This window comes from Pristis pectinata, chromosome 9 (assembly GCF_009764475.1).
Source record: "Pristis pectinata isolate sPriPec2 chromosome 9, sPriPec2.1.pri, whole genome shotgun sequence".
In the NCBI taxonomy this organism is placed as follows: Eukaryota; Metazoa; Chordata; class Chondrichthyes; order Rhinopristiformes; family Pristidae; genus Pristis; species Pristis pectinata.
Window position 1 is genome coordinate 10,252,221 of NC_067413.1, and position 24,236 is coordinate 10,276,456.

Below are 24,236 nucleotides of genomic sequence, written 5' to 3' on the forward strand. Positions count from 1 at the left end.
CATTCCCTTAGAACTGAGAATGAGGAGGAATTTCTTCAGCCAGAGGGTGGTGAAGCTGTGGAATTCATTGCCACAGAGGGCTGTGGAGGCCAAGTCATTGGGTGTATTTAAGGCAGAGATTGATAGGTTCTTGGTTGGTAAGGGGGGGGGGGGGTTAAGGGTTATGGGGAGAAGGTGGGAGAATGGGGTTGAGAAAACAATCAGCCATGACTGAATGGCAGAGCAGACTTGATGGCCTAATTCTACTCCTAGATCTTATGGTCTATCTCCTCATTGAATGCCTTCTTCCACAACACTAATTCAGCTACTAAAGTGCATCTGTGTCATAAAATTGGCCCTTTTAGGAGTCTATTAGGAACCTTTTTTTCCTGGTTTAACTTTATCCATTATTTTGTTAAACTCAAAATTGAATTTATTGATCTCTACGCAAGTACATGTACGCAGAAGCGCAATGAAAAACTTGCATCAGCATCACAGGCACATAGCATCAGATACACAACATTCACAAGAAAAACAAATTATACAAACGTAACCAATTCATAATCACTCCCACCGTTTTGTTCTTGCTGACACCGCTTCCACTATTTCATTCCCTGAAACCGTTGAGAACTGCTGCTTTTCTTGTCAGAATTGTTAAATACTGATTAAAACATTCCTCTTCCTGCATGTGTTCTAAGAATTCTGCACCAACAACATTTTGGTTGCAATTAAAATTCTATTAATAGAAATCCCCCACTTTAATTAATCTGTTATTTTTGCACTGGAAATTTGCCTGAGTATTTGTCGTTCTGTCTCCTCCTGATTACTTGGGGGGTCCATAAGGCGCTCCCAGTATTGTGACTGGCCTTTAACGGTGCCTCAGGTTAACTCATTTGTTGCCCTTTCCCATCACTTCTCACAGCTGTAATTAGTTCTTTAAACAATATTTCAGTAGGTGGTTGGTGAACCGAAGCGAGGTGAAGGATGACAGGCAGGTGGAGCCAGGGGCAGGGGAGGGGGAAGGGGTGGAGTTGGGGGACAGGGGCAGGTGGGTGATAGGTAGAAGCAGTCAAAAAAAGGCAGACGGAGCCAGGTGGGGGAAGGGGGGAGGTTTTATTTGGTTCCATCCAGGAGATGGAGAGTTCACTACCCCCTCACCTGTAACAAAGAACATTGAACTGTCATTACAGTCCTTTTAAGCTGTGTTATGGTAAGAATTGTACTTCCACTTGTCGATCTATGCCTCACTCATTGACTGCATTCCCTCAATTAAAGAATTCAATTATCAACCATAAAAATGACCACAGAAGCATGGCCAACTCCTTCGTCTATTATTGTGCCTTTGTTTTCTTCTGCTGTGCAAGGTCCCTTTCAGTGCAGATCACCTCATCCAATATTGCCCTCTCCATCTTGAGAGTCAGCTTCCCACCTCTTGCCAAGCTAGTTGAATCCTTACCAATAGTAACCCTAACTCACTGGATGACAATGGTTCTTGTTGAGGTGCAATGATAGTTTGCACATATTCCACCTCCCAAAGAGCTCATTCCCAATGAACTTTCCAGACTTCCACAAGGTGGCATTATAATCTCAACTGTAACAGATTGTTTCATCAGTTTATTACTTAAGGCCCATCTTAAATTTTTTTAAAATTTTATTTACAGTGTGGTAACAGGGCCTTCTGGCCCAACGAGTCCGCGCCACCCATTTTAAACCCAAATTAACCTACCCGTACGTCTTGGCAATGTGGGAGGAAACCAGAGCACCCGGAGGAAACCCACACAGACACGGGAGAACATACAAACTCCTTACAGACAGTGACGGGAATTGAACCCCGATCGCTTGCACTGTAATAGTAATCTAATATGTAATATTGTAGATTATCCAATATCAGATATCTGCTGCAATGGGTCAGATGATTTCTGGGGTCTCTGCCTCATCTTACCTGTTTGTCTAATCAATCCCAGACATAGTAGTTTCAACAGCAGAGCCTGTGAACCAATCACATCCCAAGATGAACTCAGATGCACCAAGGATGTATAGTGAAAAATGGTAAAGTACTCTACAAACATGGTTGTTTAAAACAAAGACAAATGTTTATACTGTTTTCCCCAGTAAAATATGTCTACTGCCTTTCAGAAATTACCACTATTAAAAACTTACACAACTTTGTCTTTTCAACAACCTGGTCATAATTTTTTGAAGTTGATCCTCCAGTTTGGATGGGGACTTACTGGTGCTTCATTGCAAGTGTTGATGGCGAGACAGAGGCATTTAAACATTTCACCAATTAATTTTGTGTGTCAAATATAACATAGGTTTGGAAGGGCTGCTCCTTTTGAATGAACACCTAATAAATCTTACATGGTGTCAATTAAATGTTTAATTCATAGATTTGCTTTCAATTAAATATGGGTTCACAACTAGCAGTTGATCTCTAAAATCCATTTTACTATTTCTTTCATTACCTTCAGAAAGGGTCAAAATTCACTCACGGTGCTGCTGATCTGTGTACATTCTATATTTTTTTAGTTTAGGGCATCTCTTATTTAGAGTATTGCGTGCCTCTTAGCCAGATGAACCGATTATTGGAGCATTTGGTCAGATGATGGTGCTTCTGGGAGTTTTCAATAGAGACTACATCTCATGGGATTTCTTGACTTCTTGACTTCTTGCCAAGTCTAAGTCTAAGGTGATTTCATGGTCTTTATATACTCCATTTCCCTATTTAACATCAAAAAACAGAACTCACCAATAGTTATCAAAACTCAGTATGCTTTCCATGAAATCCAACTGGATACAAGAATGTAATGTCAGAGAACTCAGTCTAACAGCTCTCAACATCAAGTCCAAGATGAACTTGAATGAGACATGAAGCCCTGGCAAATGGAAGTCAGAGAGAAAACCTCTCAGTACTGGACTTATCCCTTACACAAATGAAAATCAAGTAACTGCAAATGCTAGAAAAATGTATAAAAAATTATCAAAACATCAATAATCACAACTTTAAGATATCTCCAGGATAACATCCTTGGACCATCTTTACTTAGCTGACTGATCAATGGCCTTCTAATAGATTAGTTATCAGCAGCACAAGTTTAAACTTTGCAAGAGCAGATACCAGCTGAACATCAGATAGTTTCCCTAAAACAGTAAAGCTTCAGAATACATCATTGATTGGTGTGTGGGTGCCTGTCTACGTTTGTAAGCTTTCCAGCACCTTGACCACTTCAGAGATTGTATTTTAGTGTCTTTATGGATAATACATTCATGAACTCCAAGAGGTCAGTATTAGATGGCCACGAATTTTATAACACGTCTATTATGTTTTTTGTATTAATCTTCTGGGTTATATAGCTGTGAAGGTGGTGGTAGGGAGCAGCAATGAGGAAGTGTATTGTCATAATGCCCACACCACTACAGTGGTGATTACACACCTACAAACTCCATTTTAATAGTTTGTTCAAGGATACTGCAGAGACTAGGTATTCTGCAACAGGTGGCTCACCTAATCACTTCAAGCCTCCCATTTTTTCCCCCACTCATTTCAAGGATGTGATAGAGAACTTGCCTGCAAATACATTAGGGCAGAGAAGTCTGCTTGAGTTCCTGCTACTGGACCAGCCACTGTTCCAGGTTTAGTCAGAATGGACATGGTGAGCCAAAGGGCCTGTTTCTCTGCTCTGCAACTCCACCTCATGACTCTGCCGTAGGAACTTGCCTGCATTACCTCAGCAACAGCTCCAAGCCTGTCAACTTCCAGCATTGGCCACAAAAGGAGCAGGGTCATGGCATTATCATCACATCCAAAGCACACTTCATTTGCACAGGGTACACATTTCAGGTTTTATTATTAGTGGGCCCACAGCCTGTATTTCTCTGGATAATACCTTTAGGGGGAGCTTGCTGACACTATAAAGATCACAGCAATTCAAGGCAGTCACCAATATGATCAACACAGCACATTTTTTACATATATACACAATTGGCTTCAACAGGGAAAATAACTACCGGCAAGGAAAATAAAACTAGTGATTCATGTACTCTTGCCATTAAAATGTAATGATTAAAAGGCAACTTGAAATAAACCATATTAATTATAATTCATGTTTGTGATTGCATTTTTTAAAAAAAAACAGCCACAGTTCTTTTTCAATCCAGAACATTTAATGCAGATCAAAAGGTATAAAAATACAACACAGTGAAATGACTGAAGTACAAAGCCTTCTTTTTGCAAGGTGCAGACTATAAGCATTATAAAACATGTGACAATACATGAAATCCACCCTCTGCAGAAGTCCCGTGGGGTCAGGTAAGTGATTTGTCTCCTGCATCTAGTAGTTTACGCTGTAAACAGTTACATGTGAGGTCCCCTGCATAGCAGACCTCACTGTCCTTGTATGGTATTTTTCTTATTTTCCACGGCTGATAAAAATAGGTGCAGAATGTGGCATCTGTTGTGTGGAGTTAGCAGTCAGACAGTCTTTAGCCTATGACATACAATACAGAACATAAAACATTTATTCAATGCAACAGTTCCACTGTATCGACACATTAACAAGTACTTCACAGGCACTGCAATTAAGAAACCAATGGAAAAAAATCCTGGTCTTTGGATAAAAGTTATTGATTTCAAATTCTTTCAGATGATCTCTAAGTAGAATAGCTGGCTTGTGTAACTTGACATCCAGATAGTTTGAAAGAACAGTTGTATTAATAGTTAATATATGGATGATGATTTGTAAGCAGCTTGGATTTGTTCCCACTTCATGCTAACTGCTTTATTCAATAACAGTGAAATCAGTTGAGTTAGCTTGACTGTGGGGGTCTGGCAAATACAGAACCATGTCAGTATTCCCTTTCAGGGAATGGCCACAATACATGGAGAATGCAGTGAGGTGAACGCTTCACATAAATTAGGATAGATCCTGAGACAAAGGGACGGTTTAATAAAAGAGCTGAACTACAAATTTCAAATCATTTTCATACTTTGGGGAGGAAAAAGATGTACACCATTACAAAAGGAGATTATCAACTTGGATTGTACTTTAATAATTGATTTGGGAGAATAGTAAATTGGTGCACCTGAAGATTTCCAATTACTTTGTTTCACAAATGAAGTCTATCTATAATATTTTCACTAATCTACTTTCTGCCAGTTACCAGCCTTGTGCACCAATAGAATAAGGGGATATATTTTTAAGCCCATATTTACTGACTCAGTCAAGCCCATATAGTGACTTGACAAGCCACCTACGAATCAGTTATGCTTTAAAGCCAGAACAAGATCTCTTGAATCACAAGACTGGATGGTTAAGAAAGCCCACGTAGCCAATTCTTCCAAAGTGAGTCTTGCCCATCGCAGGTTCCAAGTGTTTGTTGAATGTTTCAGTGACTTTTGCCCACCTGCACTGCTCTGTCCAGAAACTGTAAGCATTCCATCAGCTAAATACTTTTTGCATGAGAAAATACCTGATATTAATCATATTACTCTTGTTGACATCACATCCAAAACATGCAAAAATTCTCTCTAAAGGCCACAGGAATTCATTTAAATGTTGCAAGAAATCTTTAAGCCTTTCATGATCACAACGAAAGGTTTGCAAAAGATGTTAAGTTGTCTTTTATTACATTACTCCAAAACTGTGCTATGTCTTTATGGGATTGAAAAATTAAAGTGCAAACATAAATTATATTAAGTATATTACAGAACATTAGGAACATGGTCACACTTAATAAAATTTAAGATGCACCACAGACAACCTTCATTTAAATGTGATTTAAAAGCTTTAATTTTCCTCATCTTTCCTCAGGTTGGACCTGCAGTTGAAGAGAAACATTTTGCTTTTAATGTGTTGTTTACTTAAATAACTTATCAGAAAAGAAACTTAATTCCTTACAGATTTGAATTCAAACTTAATCATATCGTTTGAAACTGGAACCAAAACCTATATTAAAATCCTTGTGCATGATGTTCCTGTTTACTGGCATGACTTATTATTGCAGCACATCCTTTACTTATTAATGTTTAACAATAAATTTGACATGAGCAGTTTTGATGAAAATATGAATGGAAATAACTGGAAAAATCTCAGCTCAACATGCCAAATTTTTGTCGTTATTTTTGATGGTCAACCTAATAACTCAGTAAGTCAAATAAACAATCTCCATTTGTTCCTTTCACAAAATAACTGAAGATAATTACGTTCCTTCATATCTTTAAAGATTTTAAAAGCCCATGTTGGGATGTTTCCCAGGGTGCAACAGCCAATGATAAAATAAGAAAGGAACTATTTCAGAAGAATCTAGTTACCAAGGTCAAATATTTTAAATTATTGAGGAAACAAGAACATATGGATTACTTCACTGGCTGAAAAGCATTTTGGAAGGTCCTGGGCTCATAATAGGCAATATATAAATGCAAGTCTCTATTTCTTCCTTTTGATATGCAATTGGTTTGAAAGCCATTCAGGTAAAGGAGAGGAATACAGGAGAGAAAACTAAAGAACAAATAAAACTGATAACTCAGAATAAACTGCAATCAAGCTTTTCTACTCGTTTTTCCTTTTTTAAAAAATCAGTATTAGATCCACCAGCAGAGTGCTTACTAAACTAGATGATTCAATATAACACTACGACATTTACATGGTATTTTCATGTCAAATCTCACGAGTTGATTATTTGAACTTGTACTTGCTTGTAAATCTTTATTTACCACTATATCATACAAAATTGTAGCCAAGCTCATTAAAGGGTGAAGTTTAGTGCATTTTAAAATTGCATCTATTTTTCTTTTCATAAATTCATGAGATTTTAATTTGTCAATCTCAAGAAATCCTACACTTTTTCAATAATAGCATCTGAATTTCTCCAGCTTTACCCTCACAGCTCTATAATAGCTTAACACTTGAAGGATGTTTCAGGCAGTGCTCCTAATTTCCTTTGGACCCGCTTGAACTTCTGTGTCATTAGAATTTTTTTCAGGTCACACACCCAAGTTGTACTCCATTTGATCTAGAACTTCCCCTACAGTTATCTTCAGAGTCCAAAGGTATCTCAATCTTTAATTTTAATTTAGAATATCTAATACTGGCAGTTTCACAATCATCCTTGTATAACCCACTAGGCTCAAGCAAGATGAGTGCAAGTTAAAGAAGTCTTCCAAACATTAAGAGCTGGGAACAAACCTTCTAACTACTTTAAACAAATGAACTGAGATATTTCACATCAAATACACATTTCAATTTCTGTTCCTATTTTAACATTTAATTTTAAGTATGTTTTCTGATCACACACCACTAATATTATTCCCAGCAATTTTGCTTTTATTGTAGATAAGAGCAAGTGACAGCTCTGGGCTCAGACCAACAGAGAGAGCGTTAGGCACAAATTTGTATGGCTTCTAGCCACTGGCTGATCAAGTGATAAACTTGCAAATCACATGTCTGTTACATAATAACATCAGCCTCAAGTTCTGCCGAACAGACTTTGTCCTGAATCACTGACAAGAAGAAGATTGCTCATCCGATACATGAAGATCAAGCATTGCCGACTAATGTCACCCGTCACATTCATGAAACTGGGCATAAAATACTTGGCTTCAATGCAAAGAACAGTGCTGGATATTCTTAATGCAATACATCCTGCTTATGGTCGCTAGTTATTACTCATGATTTTGGTACAAGCCATTTTCAGCATTAGTGCATGATTTTCAAGGCTTAGAACTTCTTTCCTACCATTAGCCCCCTCTCCTCAAGTTTGGAGGAAGAAAAGTCTGGCCCAAAAAATAAAAATCAGTATTTTCTCTTTTGAAGACGTGCATAAATATTCTGAAATTCAAGGGACACATCAATAAATAATAATCTGTAATGTGCAATACCAGATTTCCATCACTAAAATGTTCATCTATTTACAAAGCTCACTAATCATATCAAGTGGCGGTGATTCAGTAATAGAACAGTACACTGCAGAGTGAGGTCAACACAATTATGTCAGGTTCTGACATAGTTTACAAGAACCCTTATAGTATGATGTATCATCTCCAACACAGATGTACAATATAATACGATACTACTCCACAGCAAATTTTATTCAGCCAGTCTTTCTGGAATGTAAAGCTGTCACAAATTTTAAATTTGATCATGTTATTTTCAACAGATTACCCCTTTCCTGCCCAATACACAAGTGTGGTTGTTTCAGTTTGGGATAGTCACATCATTAACCAGCACTAGCAAGAAACACTTCTCAACTCATTAACCCACAGAAGCAACTTTGGATGTCCTGCCAGCATTTATGCATCAATCTCTTTACAAAAGAATGAGTACTTCTAGTAAATTAAAAACAGGACATATCTCTAAAGGTATTTTATGCCTGTGAACTAAATAAGAATTGCATTGAAAATTTCCAGGTAAAAGTTGAGAAATATACTTCACAGGACTGTGAAAGTGAAAATCTTGGTGACAGAAAATTAAGAAGTCTGCTTTTTTGAAGGAAACCTCTATGGGTTAAGGAATTAACTAGTATTTTAGACATCCACAATGATACAGTAAGTAATCAACAGTAATTAGATCACTTTGTTTAGAAAATTAAAAAGTGTATTTCAAAAGACTTCCAAATGCCTTTCCCAAACAAATAGCTGTACTCTACATACAGGACTATAAACAACAAAATGGAAAAAAATATTTGACTTAAAATAATGAACTTTGAAATTTTTAAGCCAGAGATGATATTTTTAATCCAAGCAAATGTTTTAAGTGCACAGGAATTTTTCTGATCGGAAAAAAGTTTGGAAAAAATGCAGAACATCAGTAGGCTAAAGCAGTAAAGAACCCAGCGGCAAGGCATGCAAAGAAGTTGGTTTCTGTTCCTTGCTGGTTTAAAATTTATGGGCATGGATATTTAAACCTTCCTACCAAATTAAATGAGCTTTGCAAAATGCCCAGGCGACTGGGTACAGGTGAGCCACATGGAGCAAAAATAAAACATCAACATCCTTTTGGAAAATCTCAAGAACAGAAAGACTGCTTTTAATGGAAGCACAACTTTTAACCAAATGTTTATTGCAGCACAGGTCTGATAATTTATTTACAACAGGATTTTTTTTTGTCTGGTGGTTTTGATTATTCAAACATCTGACAGTACAAGTACCTGAGAATCTATGTTGCAAACTTTTGAATAAAACTAAACAGTTAGCTCCACCCTAGTGCATTCTTTTCTGACCTGTCAATCCTGAAAAAACATTCAGTTCTTGTGCAGGGGAGGTGCCATTCCTCAGCATCTGAAGTCTCAGATGTGATATGCTACTGTATGCCATTAAATGAAGTTACAAATTGATCACTGATAATACATAGAGCAACAAACAATAGCTCCAATTGCAAGAGTAGTAACTGCAGCAATGTTAATGAGAATAGGTTTCCAATATAACCACCTTTTTCGTTTCACCTCGGTTTCATTAAGCTTCTGTTTCATTCGCTGTACTTTCTGCGCTGTACTTGCTATCCGATCCTCACGGTGTCGTTTACGAACATTACTGAAAGACAAACAAGAAAATGATAGTGAGAGTAATAAATAACAAAAGAAATGTGTTGAGTGTAGTTCTTTAATACACAGCATTTTAAAAAATGGTCATGCCAGCATAGTAAGCGATGTTCCTATTTTCCATGCATTAAGATGGGGGAAGTTAAAAATTTCGATGTTACAGCATGTCCTCATTCTCCCAACTAAAGCAAAAAATAAACCTGGTCTTGAAGGCAAAGATGGATTAAAAAAAAAAATTACTAGCACTAGCTATAATATTACAAAGAGGATCAGGTCCTAAAATTTTAATTTCAGGTTATTTCAACAAATCTCATGCAATTTTGTCAGTCATAATGAGCAACATGGGAAGCGCCAAGGCATGGAAGCCAATTAATTACAGCAGGGGCCACACAAGTATCAACCACACACAATCACTTCTCAATCCCAAAAGGAATCCAAAGTTAGGAAGCCTGAGGTATAAAAGGGGTAGATAAAGAACAGGGTGACTGATTTAACTGTTGTTTAGAAACACAAGACTCACTTTACATACTTTGTTTTGATATCTTTCTTTTCTTGTACAGAACTTTCTTCTGTGGAAATGTTGTTTTCTGCATCAGTTGCTTCCTCTGCTGATAAATGAGGGACCCTATTCTCATTATGCCGCGGAAGGGCTCGCTTTGGAGGTTGGGGAGGTGGAGGCGCATGGTCTGGTACAGGTTCCTGGTCTTCATTGGAAAGTTCTTTCCATCTTTTCTGATAAAAGGCAAAAACATTTAAATCGTTCTTTGTTCCATTATCACATGAGCATAAGAGCAACTTGCAGCAAGTAAAAACAGATGCCAAGCAAAAATATCAAAGTAAAAATATTAAAAACCTTAAAAAACCTTTTCATCCTACGAAGGCCTCGACAATCCCTCACCCAGTTAAGACACAGCAGGAACTTCACAAACATAATTACTCAATAGATCAAAATTCATAATGTTGCTTCCTCATCAGAATTTCAGATCACAATGTTCCTATTAAGCCATTATCCAAAGATCAAGTATCTAACCCATAGGACACCATCCTGTAACAAAGCATTAATACATTTTTCAATGCACTAGGGAATGAAATGAACTTAAAGAAAACAGTTAAAACAGGCAAAACACCAACCTGTTTCAACTTTAAATGTAGCACTCTACACGAAAGAAAAATCTCAAAAAGGTATGATTTGTGCTTCAAAGGATTTAAACTGTATTTTAGCTCAGTCAAGTTTCCAGAAATTGCTCTGTTTGTTTTGACTTGACAGGGCTGCAGGAAATGGGCCCTAGAATTTAAGGTTCCTTTTAAAACTATGTACTGTCATGTTAAAGTGTGATATTGGGATGAAGAATAAAGTTGAAAGGAAAATACATTACAGCTGATTCCAAAGAAAACTTGTTAATAATGCAAGTTTTAACTAGTTGACCAGTAGACAATCAAAAAATCTGAGATAATAATAATAATGGCAAATCTTCCCAAAATAAATTGGGAGAGCTACAATTCACAACAAGGTTGATGCACATGATCCATGGAAGGAATTGATTTGATGAAAACATGCTTCAAGGCATTGCATGCTGTGTTTTTAACCAGGACCAGTTCAGAGGCAGTCAAGTGGCAAGGCTCTCCTGCACACGTGATATTTTCCTTTTACAAACATATAATAAAGCAGCCTGTGGATGACTGGCTTTGCTGCCAATTTGTTACTCACAGCAACTCCATTCTCAGGCTTCAAACTTTTTTTTAAAAACTTAATTTACACAATCATTTTTGCAAAAATGTCTTCAACCCTATTATGAAGGTGGTTGTCACATGGATCATAAAGCAAATAAATATAGGATGATCCTTAAAAGGCTGTAAAGAAGTGGTTCAAATAAAAAAAATTAAAAGGACAGAAAGAAAAGCACAAGCTGGATCAAATAAACTGAAAATAGGAGATTCTGCAGAGCCACCCTTGCAGGGAAAGATGATAATTCAATGAAAAGCTGATTTGAATACATGACAGCTCTGAATTATTATTCTACATTAGAAATGTCTCTGATATACTTGCTAATCATGTATGGACAAAGCATTAGACTGGTAATGTTCAAAGGCAAACCACTGCAGTGAGCCTTATGTAAGTGGTAGGGAAATTATTGGAGAAAATCAGTTTATATGCACAGGTACATGTCTGCATGTATACTTGCAGCAGCATCACAGGCACATAGCATCACATAAGAAACAGTCACAAGAAAAACATAAGTTAAACAATTTTTGCAAGAAAGTACAATTAGAATACAAAAAACAAGGCCAATTTTAGTGCAATGTGATCAAAGTGTTCAGTGTCGCTAAACTGCAGTGATTAGAGTTGTATCGGTTGGTTCAAGAACCAAATGGTTGAAGGGAAGTAGCTGTTCTTGAACCTGGTGGTGTGGGACTTCAGGCTTCTGTACCTCCTGCCCAATGGTAGCAGTGAGAAAATGACATGGCCTGGATAGTGGAGATCTTTGATGATGAATGTTGCCTCCTTGCGGCAGCACCTCCTGTAGATATTGACGGTGGGGAGGGATGTGCCTATGATATATTGGGCTGAGTCCATTTCTCTCTGCAGCTTTTTATGTTCCTGTGCATTTGAATTGCTGTACCAGACCACGATGCAGCCAGTCAGGATACTTTCAATAGTACATCCACATAAGTTTGTTACAGTGTTCGGTGACAAGCCAAACCTCCTAAGTAAAGGAGATGCTGGCGCGTCTTCCTTGTGATTGTATTTACGTACTGGGCCCAGGACAGGTCACCTGATATGTGAACATCCAGGAATTTAAAACTGTTAACTTTATGAATTTATGTACATTTGAAAAGGCAGGGGTTGATCATGGATAGTTAGTATGGCTTTGTGTGGGGAAATCCTCCCTCACTAATTTGATCAAGTTTTTTTTTTGGAGGAGCTGATGAAGGCAGGACAGCAGATGTTTATATAGACTTTAGTAAGGCATTTGACAAGGTCCCACAGGTTGGCTGGTCTACAAGGTTAAGACACGAGATCCAAGGTGAGCTGGGTAATTGTATCCAAAATTGGCTTGTTGATAAGAGACAGTAGGTAAGGCTTGCTTCTGTGCAACTGTATGACTAACAAACTGTACACAGCAATGTCAAACAGGAGAATAAATAGCTTTTACCTGCACTGATGAGTCTCCCATGATACATTTTGCTCCCTCTATAACTGCCATGTATGAAAATCTCAATTGATCTGGAGTCTGTATGAGTCCCATCCGATACTTTCTCATTTCTAACAGTACTTCTCTGATATCCACAGAAGAGGGATCTTTGCGCTTTTCCATCTGCAAGAAATACATGCTTCTCAGCTGACGGTTTTTAAAAAATGTCTATATTTGTTTATCTGTACAGTGATTATAACCACTACAGGCACCTACACAGTATACAGTATCAAGTTGCTTTAGTTGGCAAGGCTCAATATCCTCCAAACCACATTCAGATTTCCACCATTGCTTTGGTTCTGCATGGAAAAGGTTGGGAAGGGATAACTGAATGAAAAAGCAAGAGCAATGTCAATCAGTGATTGGCATTAAAAAAGGACCTGGTAGTTGATTTCATGGGCAGTTAATCTGCTAAGTTTATCATACTATAATGTCAAACTGAGCAAATTTCCCCAAAGTCACTTTATCATGATTTGAAAATTTGTTGAATTGGCCGGAATATTAATCAACCTTGATTTTACATGATGTGCAAAAATAATAGGATATGAAATGATATCTTGAAGAGAGGTATACAGTCAAATTTTTTAAATCCTTTTCTGATCTTCTCCCCCCCTGGTTAGGTAAAATTTTTAAAGATGCCCTATCAGTAGGTAAATTACCACAATCTTTTTATGAAGCAACTCTCTCTTTAATTTTGAAAAAGGATAAAGATCCTACTGAATGTGCATCTTACAGACCTATTTCTTTATTGAATGTGGATTCCAAAATTTTCTCCAAAATATTGGCTTCTAGACTGGAAAAGGTACTCCCACAAATTATTTCTGGATTTATTAAGAATCGTTATTTGCATTTTAATATTAGGAGGTTAATGAATATTGTAATATACCCCTGCATTTACAGTCCCAGAACGTGTTATCTCGCTAGATGCCGAGAAGGTGTTTGATAGAGTTGTATGGGAATATTTCTTTAACACACTTGAGAAATTTAATTTTAGTCCAAGTTTTATATCCACGATTAAATTGATTTATCATACACCTATGGCTTCAATACTTACTAATAATCAAAGATCCCCCTTTTTTAGGCTTTTTCGAGGCACTAGGCAGGGTTGCCCTTTGAGTCCTTTACTATTTGAGATTGCCTTGGAACCCTTGGCGATTGCCCTTTGGGACTCTTCTAACATATTTGTTATTACTGGTGGAAAGAGGATCCATAAGATAACACTATATGCAGATGACCTGTTACTCTATATCTCTAACCCAGAGAAATCTATCCCTGCAGCACTATCATTGCTTGCTCAGTTTAGTGTTTTCTCTGGTTATAGATTAAATCTTAATAGGAGTGAATTTTTCCCATTAAATATGCAAGTCCCAATTTATAGGCAATTACCATTTAGATTAGTGACTGATTATTTTACGTATCTGGGTGTTAAAATTACCAAGAAGCATAAGGACTTATTCAAAGTTAACTTTTTACCTTTGATCATGTTAAACAATTGTTTACTAAATGGTCCCCACTGTCTCTATCATTGATTGGTCGAATTAATGCGATTAAGGTGAATATTTTACCAAAATTTTTCAACTTACTTCAGGCGGTTCCAACCTTCATTTCGAAACCTTTTTTCGATTCTATTGATTCTAAAATTCTTTCATATATATGGCAGAATAAAAATCCAAGGTTAAGTAAGAAATATTTACAAAAATTAAAAAAGGATGGTGGTATGGCTTTGCCTAACTTTAGATTTTATTATTGGGCAATTAATATTAGATACTTAATTTTCTGGGCACAAGATTTAAATGTAATTCAATGTCCTCGATGGGTGTACCTTGATTATGAATCAGTGCAAGGATTTTCATTAGCTTCTATTTTAGGAGCCTCACTCCCTTTTGCACTTACTAAATTGAGAAAACAAACGATTAACCCAATAGTTAAACATACAATACGAATATGGTTTCAATTTCGTAAATTTTTTGGATTGAATAAATTCATTTTATCAAGTCCTATTCAATCTAATTTTTTCTTTCAACCATCTAGAATTGACTTAGCTTTTTCTTTATGGAAAATGAAAGGAATAACATGTTTTCATGATTTATTCACTGATAACTGTTTCATATCTTTTGAACAGTTGTCTAATAAATACAATTTACCTAGATCACATTTTTTTGATATTTACAGATTAGAAACTTTTTAGAAGTCATTTTACCTTCTTTTCCGATACTATACAAAACTGAAGTTACAGGAAAAATCTTAGGTTTTAAATCCTTATCAGAAGGGCTTGATAGCAATAATTTATGATCTGATTATGAAAATACGTCTAGAGACACTTGATATAATTAAGAATGAACGGGATAGAGAACTCCAGATACTTTTACCTACAGAGACATGGAAGAAAATTTTGCAGTTAGTTAATACATTTTCAATGTGTGCCAGACACTCTTTGATACAGTTTAAGGTGGTCCACAGGACCCATATGTCAAAGGACAAGTTAGCCTGTTGTTATCACCATATAAACCCGACACGTGACAGATGTAATTCGAAGGTGGCTTCCCTGACACATATGTTTTGGTCCTGTCCTCTTTTGGAAAAATATTGGAAAGACATTTTTAATATTATTTCAACTGTGTTGAATATTGCCTTACAACCCCATCCTATTACTGCAATTTTTGGGTTACCAATGATGGATTCCGGCCATTTATCTGCTTCTGCTTGTCATATGATTGCTTTTGTTACATTAATAGCCAAGAGATCCATTCTATTTAACTGGAAGGACCCTATACCCCCTACTACATTTCAATGGTTTTCTCAAACTATAATATGTTTAAACTTAGAAAAAATTAGGAGTGGTGCTGTTGATCCTTCGCTTAAATTTGAGGAAGTTTCGAGTCCATTTATTCAATATTTCCATACAATATGAGCAGACCTTTTTTGAATCCCCTACAATAACCTTTGAATATAGAGGAGCGGAGCTGATGACATAAGAATGTGTTTTTTTTTAATTGAAGAAATATCAGTCCAGTTTTTTTTCTTTGAAGTTTTTTGTTTATGTTTAATATTATACTTTTACTTTGATCTGGGGGTTTTCTCTTTATATAATTAAATTTCTTTTCAATTATTTTGTTTCCCATCATGTACACTTAGCAAGAGTGCAGGAGGTCTAGATTACATATTTTACTCCTTGTGAGTATAAATACTAACTGTTATTATTGTTATCCCGATCTCTTTGTATCATATGTATAATCATTAATGTTATGTACATCAATTTGAATTGACTTGAAATTCAATAAAAAGATTGAAAAAGAAAGATATCTCGAAGAGGGGTAACCATGTGGTACTTTCAATAACTCGTTAACTTTATGATCACTCACCAAAACAAGGCAGGTATCGACCAAAGAGAAAGTACCAGATCTTCCGATGCCTGCACTGCAGTGAACTACAGCAGGTCCACAATCAGAGTTCAAGCAGCCAGACTCTCTCACTTTGAACAAAAAATTTAGGAATGAAGCAGGGGATTCAGGTACTCCAAAGTCTGGCCAAGTGGTATAATGAAAGTGGTAGATTTCTCGCGTCTCTCCAGTCTATTGGCACAAAAGAACAAGAAACACAGGTTAAATCAGTAGTGACGTTGAAAAAAAAATGTGGGTAAAACATTTCCAAATATGGTTCTCCACCTTTAAGCTTCAAATAAAAAACTGAAGTCAAAAATGAAAAAAAAATTCAAACTATAAAAGGTTTCTCCAGAACCATTACCTAAAATTTTCAATGTATTTTAAGTTGTTACATTGCAAAGTTTTAACTTTCAGGAAAGCAAACACTTAAGCTTTAGGCTTCCTATATCCCAATAAGTAAGCTTCGGAAACACTTAACAGCAGAGAAACAAACATCAATTGATAGAAATTTTGTTCCAACCTAGTATCATAATATTGATTCAGAAGCAAAAATGCTACAGATGTTTGTGGTACATCTTAAACAACAACAGAAAATGCTGCAAGTACTCAACCAGTCAGCAACATCTGTGGCAGAAGATCAAAATTATTTCAGGTTAATGACTTTTCATCATGAAACTAATTCACCAGTCAAACTCTCATTTGCATTTAATGGTGCCTTATGTTAAAATATCTGAATACAAATCCATACATGGCATTTTCCATAAATTTATTTCTATCTTGATGCCTATAACCTCATCTTTAAGTTTCCACGATTTGACCAACAATTGACAACTCACTCAATGGTCTGGAATCCCCTTTTACAACTTCTGTTGTAGTTCCTAATATAGTAAAACACACTTAACCCAGGATGCTCAGGACTATGGTGGTGCAGAACTACTGCATGTTACTCCTGTTAATACCCCAACACACTTACAATTCACACTTTATAAGAAATTACACAGTAGGACAATACATTTTCAAGGGACCCCAGTGAGTTTAAAGGGTACTCAGGGACCAGGGCACCAGCAAGTTTAAAGGAAGCCTGGGAAACAACACCCAATGAGCCAGATGTCAAACTATCAGGGATTATCAAACAGTAGGATAGCAGATTATTGGTGTTTTACTGCATCTCTCGCCCATTATTAGTAATTGTCCAGGATTTCCTGAAATTTACTCCTTTATTTTCAGTACCTTCCTTAAATACAGGCCAGTTGCTTGAAACAAATACTCGAAGGCCATGTAAACAAAACAGGAGTGGCTTCAACTAGATCACCAATTTGCAGAAATCTGAATGGAACAGTGTCTATAATTGGACAAGTGATATGCAAAGGTCCCTTCACAGCGAAGGCTCTGGGACGGGCAAGCTCAAAACCAGAGAAACTGAAACTGTTTTCTGGAAGAGTACAATCAGAATTGGAAATGGATGCTTTTTGGCTTTGTGCCAGCATCAAAGCCTCTAGCGGCTGAACAAAACTCTACTGTGTAGCAAAAATAAGCATTAGGCAATGATATTATTTTGACACACAAGAACAGATTCAGGTCTGATAGGATGCAAATCAGTTGTGCTATGGCTAACCTGTGTTGTGATGGGAGGTGCAGAACGGGAGGACATGGGTGACCATCAGGAAGGTCAGTCAGACAGTGCAGGAGACCCCGCAGTCATTCCCCTTGCTAACAAGTACACTTTTTATTGTTGGTTGGGGCAGGGGAGGAGAATGGGAAGAACTACAGCCCAGTTAAGGCGCTACAGTGGGCATTGCTGTACAGAGGGTGGGGTAAAAACAAGAACAAGACTTGGAGATCAATAGTGGTAGGGGATTCTATTGTCAGGGGGTCAGGCAGGTGTTTCTGTGGCCACAAAAGAGACTCCAGATTGGCATGTTGCCCCCCTGGTGCTAGGGTCAAGGATATCTTGGACCAGCTGTAGAACAATCCGAAAGAAGAAGGTGAACAGCCAGAGGTATCAATGACATAGGTAGAAGGAGTAAGGTGCTGCAACATGAGTATAGGGAACTAGGTAACTGTTTAAACAGCAGGACCTGAAAGGTTGTAATCTCTGTATTGCTTCCAGTGGCACGAGCTAGTGAGTATAGGAATAGAAGCAGCGATCAGATGAATATGTGGTTGAAGGGATGGGCTATAGGTTCCTGGATCACTGGGACTACCAATATACAAGCTGAACAGGTTGCACCTTAATAGGAGTGGAACCAACACCCTTGCTGGGAGGTTTGCCAGTGTTACTGGAGAAGGGATTTCAGAGTAATTGTTCAAATGGAGAGGGACAATCACCAAGAAGTGAAATAGGTAGTAAGTGCAGTAGGTAGAACAAGTAGATGTGCATCAAGGGAATTCAAAGCTAAATTGCATCTACTTTAATGCAAGGAGTATAACTAGTAGATGAACACAAAGCTTTAATTAACATAGTAAGGGTCTATGATATTGTTGCCATCACTGAGACATATCTGAAGGATGGTCAGCAAGGAAACTCAATATCCTAGAGGATACAATTTTCAGGCGAGACAGATGGGAGAGTAAAAAGGGAGGAGATATTGCACTGTTAGTGAAAGACTGCATTACTTCAGTGCTGAGGGACGATATCAAGCAAGGCCATATGGGTGGAGATTAGAAACAAAAAGGGTGTCAACACTTTGTTGGGGATGTATTACTCCCAAAAGTCAACAAGAGATAGGGGAAGAAATACGTAGGCAGGTATCAGAGAGATACAATAAAATTAGTGTTATCATACTGGGGATTTCAATTTCCCAAATATTAACAAGGATTGCCTCAGCATAAAAGGCTCAGGGGGAAAAAGTTATTGAGGTGTCAAGGAGAGCCTTTTAACACAGTACGTAGATAGGCCAAAGAGCATTACTGGACATTATCTTGGGGAATGAAGTTTGTCAAGTGGAGGGAGTGTCAGTGAGGATCATTTTGGAAATAGTAACCATAATTCTGCATAAAGTGGTCAAGGAAAAAGATAGGGACGGACCAGTAAAGCTCTTAAACTGAAGGAAGGCAAATTTCATAATGTAAGGTAGGACTTGGAAAAGGTAGAATGGGAGCATCTACTTGCCGGCAAGTCCACATCTGCACAGTGAGAAGCATTCAAAGGAGAAACAGCAATATCCCTCAACATCCAGGCTTCCCTATATGTGTTAGCCCTGGCTTTTACTCTTACAGGAACATGTTAGTTCAAGGCCAACATGTTCCTGAGAGAGTAAAAGCCAGGGCTAACACACATAGGGAAGCCTGGATGTTGAGGGATATTGAGATTTGGATAGAGGAAAAAAAAGCACATGAAGGTCCAGGGAATTAATGACAGGGAGGCCTGTCATGAGTATAAAAAATGTAGGGAAGCACTTAAAAAGGAAATTGGGAAGACTCAGAGGGGTCACGAGAAATCACTGGCAGACAGGATTAAGTCAAGTCCAAAGGCATTATCTAAGAGCAAGATAATAACCTGGAAATAAAAAGCATGGTCCATTAGAGACAATCGATGCATGGAGCCAGAAGATATAGGCGAGGTTGAGATGAATACTTTTCAGTGTTCACAAAGTAAATAGTCTTTATAGTTGAAGAATTCAGTGAAAGTCAAGTGCAAGACTCTAGAAATTCAATGCCTTGGCAGGTTTACAGATGGATAATTCCCCAGGACCAGATGGGACATATGACAGTTTGATACAAGAGCAAAGGGAAGAAATAGCTGGGGCTCTGGCTGAGATTTTTAAATTTTAGCTGGACACATGAAGTACCATATGACTGAAGGACAGCAAATATGGCCCCACTTTTCAAGAAAGATAGCAGAAAAATCCTGGTAACTACAGACCTGTGAGCATAACATCAGTGATAGGGAAGATCATAGAAAAAATTCTGAGGGAGAGGATTAATGATCACTTGGAAAGGCAGGGACTAACAGAAGCAGCCAAAAGGGCTTTGTCAAAAGCAGATTCTGTCTAACCAATTTGATTGAATTCTTTGAAGAGGTAACAAAGTGGATCGATGACAGAATTGCAGTAGATACTAACTCAATGTAACTGCATTGTGTAATGAATTGATCTGTACGATCGGTATGCAAGACAAGTTTTTCCCCACTGTATCTCGGTACAAGTGACAATAATAAACCAATACCAACTTAAATGGATCTGCATGGGAGATTAGTCCAAAAGATTAAGCCCATGGGATCTTGGACAAATTGGCAAACTGGATCCAAAACTGGTTTGGCAATAGGAGACAGAGGGTGATGGAGATAGCTTCCGCGATTGGATGCCTGTGACAAGTGGTGTCCCACAAGGATCTGTGCTGGGACTGTTGCTATCTGTAATATACCAGAAATACTTGGATGCAGATGTGGGAAGCAAGATCAGTAAATATATGGATGACACAAAGATTGCCAAAGTTGATAACATGGAAGGTAGCCTTAGACTGCAGAGAGATATCAGTGTGTTGGCTGAAAAAGGGCAGATGTGTTTAATCCAGACAAATGCGAGGTGATGCATTTTTGGGAGCACCTAATGAGGCCAGGACATATACCAATGAATGGTAGGGCCTTAAGTAGTATTGAGAAGCAGGGGACCTTGGTGTACACAAGTAGATAACATGGTTAGGAAGGCATATGGGATACTGGCTTTCATTGGTCAGGGCAGTGAATACTGAAGTAGGGAAGTTATGTTCTTTATAAAACTTTCTTCACCCAGAGAGTGGTGAGCACCTGGAATTCACTGCCTAAGAGAGTAGTAGAGCACTTGAATTGCTTAAGCACAGAGGGCTATGGACCAAGTGGCAGGCAATAGGATTAATATGGAAGGATGCCCACCGGTCAGTGTGAATGAGTTAGGTTGAATGGCCTGTTTCTATGTTATACAATTCTATGAAATCAAACCCTTTTAAATATCACAACCACAACTTCAGTTAAGAATGCCCTTACAGAGGTTCTCTGCAATAGCAGCTGCCGCACAGTGTAGTATGATTTTATATCTTCACATAACAATCTTAAACTGAACTCAGTATCTCCAAATGACATTGTTTCCTCTTTCGTGCTTGGCCAATACTTTTCACATTTTACCTGCAATGCAAAAGATTACATTTAAGTTCCACGTTCCAACAAACCACATCATTTAAAAAGCTGTAAATAGTTATTATGGTACAGGCACATTAATTAAATTGAATTCAGATGAAGTCTATTTGTACTCAATATTTTACTTGGCAGTTGCACAGGAGAGGAGAATAGAAAATTCAACAGGAACTTTATCTAATCTTATCTGGAGGAAGATCTCTAATATTCTGTGCTACCTGTTGCATGTTAACACTGTCAGCATGATGGCAAAATATAAAGTCATACAAGCACTGTTTCAATTAAACATGTCTACATTTAAGTTTTAGGGCAATCTCAGGGGGCAATTTATTGGGAAAGTTATGTCACTTACTTGTCAAAAATTATGAGATGCCTCTAATTCTGTCAGTTTGGAGAAACTCTAACCAAACTTTAGAATAAGAGCACAAAATTAGAAAAAATCCTCACTGCATTTGGTAAAAAAATGTAATGATTGTAGTACAAATTGCTGGGAAAAATTTATTATTTTGGGTCAGAAATGAAAATGATCAACAGAGCAAGATAAATGGAGGTCTCATGGAACCATCCAGCAGGGAACACCAACGCATTTAGTGGGTGATTGTAGGAAGTCAGCTGTAGTTATGTGCTTTCAGATAAACGTTTTCAACATGCATTTTAAGAAACACATTGAGCAGCTGATTACATTGCTTCAGCATTGCTAAAATTTTCAAAAAATTGGGAAACAAATTCTCCTATCTTCACCTACTCCATCATGTGGCAACGTTATCATAAAAATTTTTCTTACTGAGATCCAGATTGTCTTGCAAGAAAATCCCTTAATAAGCAATATTGTTAGCTGGACAAGCAGGAACATGTCTACCAGTATATTGACTAAGTTTTACTGTTACATTTGCATAAAACTTCAGCAGGCCTAGATTCCCAAGCCATGGTTCTGCCAATGTACACTCAAAGCTCTCCAACTTTCATTAAAAATTGTCTGTTTTACTAAGAAGAATATGTACTTGATATTGGGCAAAAACAACCCCACAAAGTCCACAAGTACAGACTTGTCTGTAGTTTTCTTAAAGAGATCTGCCAACAAGATGATGGATTTCAATGGAACAACCACTTGTTAGTAAAATAGTTAAAATGTCTAAGGTTAAAAATACAAATCTAAAGGTGCTGTATCTAAAAGCATGAAGCATCCGTAATAAGGTGAACAAATTAACAGTGCAACGTAAAAGATATGATTTTCATTACAGAGATATGGTTGCAACGCAACCAAGGCTGGGAATTGAATATCCAAGAACATTAAATGGTTAGGAAGGACATATAGAATGGAAAAGGAGATGAACGGCATTATTAGTAAAGGATGAAGCTAGTTTAGAAAGATTAGTTCAGAATATTAAAGTGGAATGAGTCTGGGTGGAGCCAAGTAGTGCAAAGGGCCAGAAGATATTGATAGTTGTCTGCAGACCTCCTAAGAAGCATGGTGTCAAACTGGAAATTAAAGATGCATGGAAAAAGGGTACAACAGTAATCATGAATGATGATAACCTATACAATTATAAACAGTGGTAGGCTACCAGGGGTAGTGGTGGAAGCAGATACAATAGTGGGGTTTGAGAGGCTGTTAACCTCAAGATCCAAAGTTATACACGATTGCCAAACAAAACAACAAACCTGAGCACTGGGGACAGTTTAGTTTACAGCAAGAGAAACATAAAAAAAGATTAAAAGAGCAAAAGTAAAGTTGCAGGGAACAGAAAAGTAGACTGTAAAAGTTTCCAAAATTATATAAAAAAAGTGAAATCAAGTATTGGTCCCGACAGTGAGAAACAGGAATTCTTAAAAGGGGAAAAGCCAAACTACTTAAGCAAAAGCTAAAGGAAATTACTATTAGTAAGAAAATAATTTAGGGGAAATTAATGACAATGGAAGCCAAAAGAAAAAAAAATCACCAGGCCTGGTAACTTGCATCACAGAGTACTAAAGGAGGTAGCCATAGAAATAATTAATGCATTGGTTATCATTCATCAGAATTCATTTTATCATGAACAGTTCTTGTATATTGGAGGGTAGTAAATAGAACTCTAATTTATAAAAAGGAGGGAGAGAAAACAGGAACTACAGACCAGTCAGCCTAACATTTAAAATGGACGAAGGCTAGAGGCTATGACAAAGGATTAGATAACAGGATACTTAGAAAATACCAAAGGGATTAAACAAAGTCAACACAGATTTCTGAAAGGTAAACAGTGTTTAACAAACCAACTGGAATTATATTTTTAAGATGTAATTGAAAGAACAATTAAGCACGAACCAGTAGATATGATATACTTGAATTTCCAGAAAGCTTTTGATAAAGTCCCACAGAAGTTAGCATGCAAAATTAAATTTGATGGCATTGGGAGTAATGTCCTGGCATGGATTGAAAATTAATTATGGACAGGAAGCAATAATAATACAGTAGCCTTTTATTTGGGTGGCAGGCAGTAACTTGTGGGGTAGCAATGGATTCAGTGCTTAAGCCACAAGTTATTCAGAAAATACATCAACGATTTAGATGAGGGAACCAAATGCAATATTTTGAGGTTTGCTGATGACATTAAACTGGGTGGAATTATGAATTGAGAGGAGAATTCAAGGTAACTTAGATTGAGTGAATAGGCAAAAATGTGGCAAATAATGTGGATAAATGCGTAGTTATCCAATTTGGCAGGAAAATCAGAAAGGCAAAGTATTAGTCAAATGGTGGTTCAATGTGTTAATCTATAAAGAGACTTGGGTTTTTTTGAACACCAATCACTGCAAGCAAGCATGCAGGTACAGCAAGCATGAGGATACAAGTACATGAGCAAGAATGACTTGTTACAATAATAAAAGAACCTTGGCGTGACCACCCTTAGTACTACATGGCGGTGCAAGTTCAGAGTTCTGAATGGCTACTCTTGCTCATATTTTCTGTGTTTCTGTATAACTCATCTTTCCTGACAAAAATCATAAACAAAACAACCTGTCAGTTGACAATATGCAATAGCACTGTCAGTAATGCTT

The 24,236-nt window shown here is 37.3% G+C and overlaps 2 protein-coding genes across 9 annotated transcripts in view; one reads left to right on the plus strand and one right to left on the minus strand.

The window, feature by feature from the left end:
- LOC127574209 (melanocortin receptor 5-like) overlaps positions 1–24,236 on the plus strand; it is a 286,745-nt gene that overhangs the window by 215,467 nt on the left and 47,042 nt on the right. The gene's annotated exons all lie outside the window — the stretch shown is intronic.
- ptpn2b (protein tyrosine phosphatase non-receptor type 2b) overlaps positions 4,128–24,236 on the minus strand; it is a 56,894-nt gene continuing 36,785 nt past the window's right edge. For 3 of the 8 annotated variants that reach the window (XM_052023019.1, XM_052023011.1, XM_052023018.1), the window contains 5 exons: positions 21,054–21,191; positions 16,070–16,279; positions 12,669–12,830; positions 10,034–10,245; positions 5,813–9,505 (listed from right to left, as the gene is read on the minus strand). In XM_052023019.1, the coding sequence (XP_051878979.1) occupies positions 9,310–9,505; positions 10,034–10,245; positions 12,669–12,830; positions 16,070–16,279; positions 21,054–21,191 (918 nt within the window). In that variant the 3' untranslated portion in view covers positions 5,813–9,309. The other 5 variants (XM_052023014.1, XM_052023015.1, XM_052023016.1 and 2 more) reach the window with 5 other exon arrangements.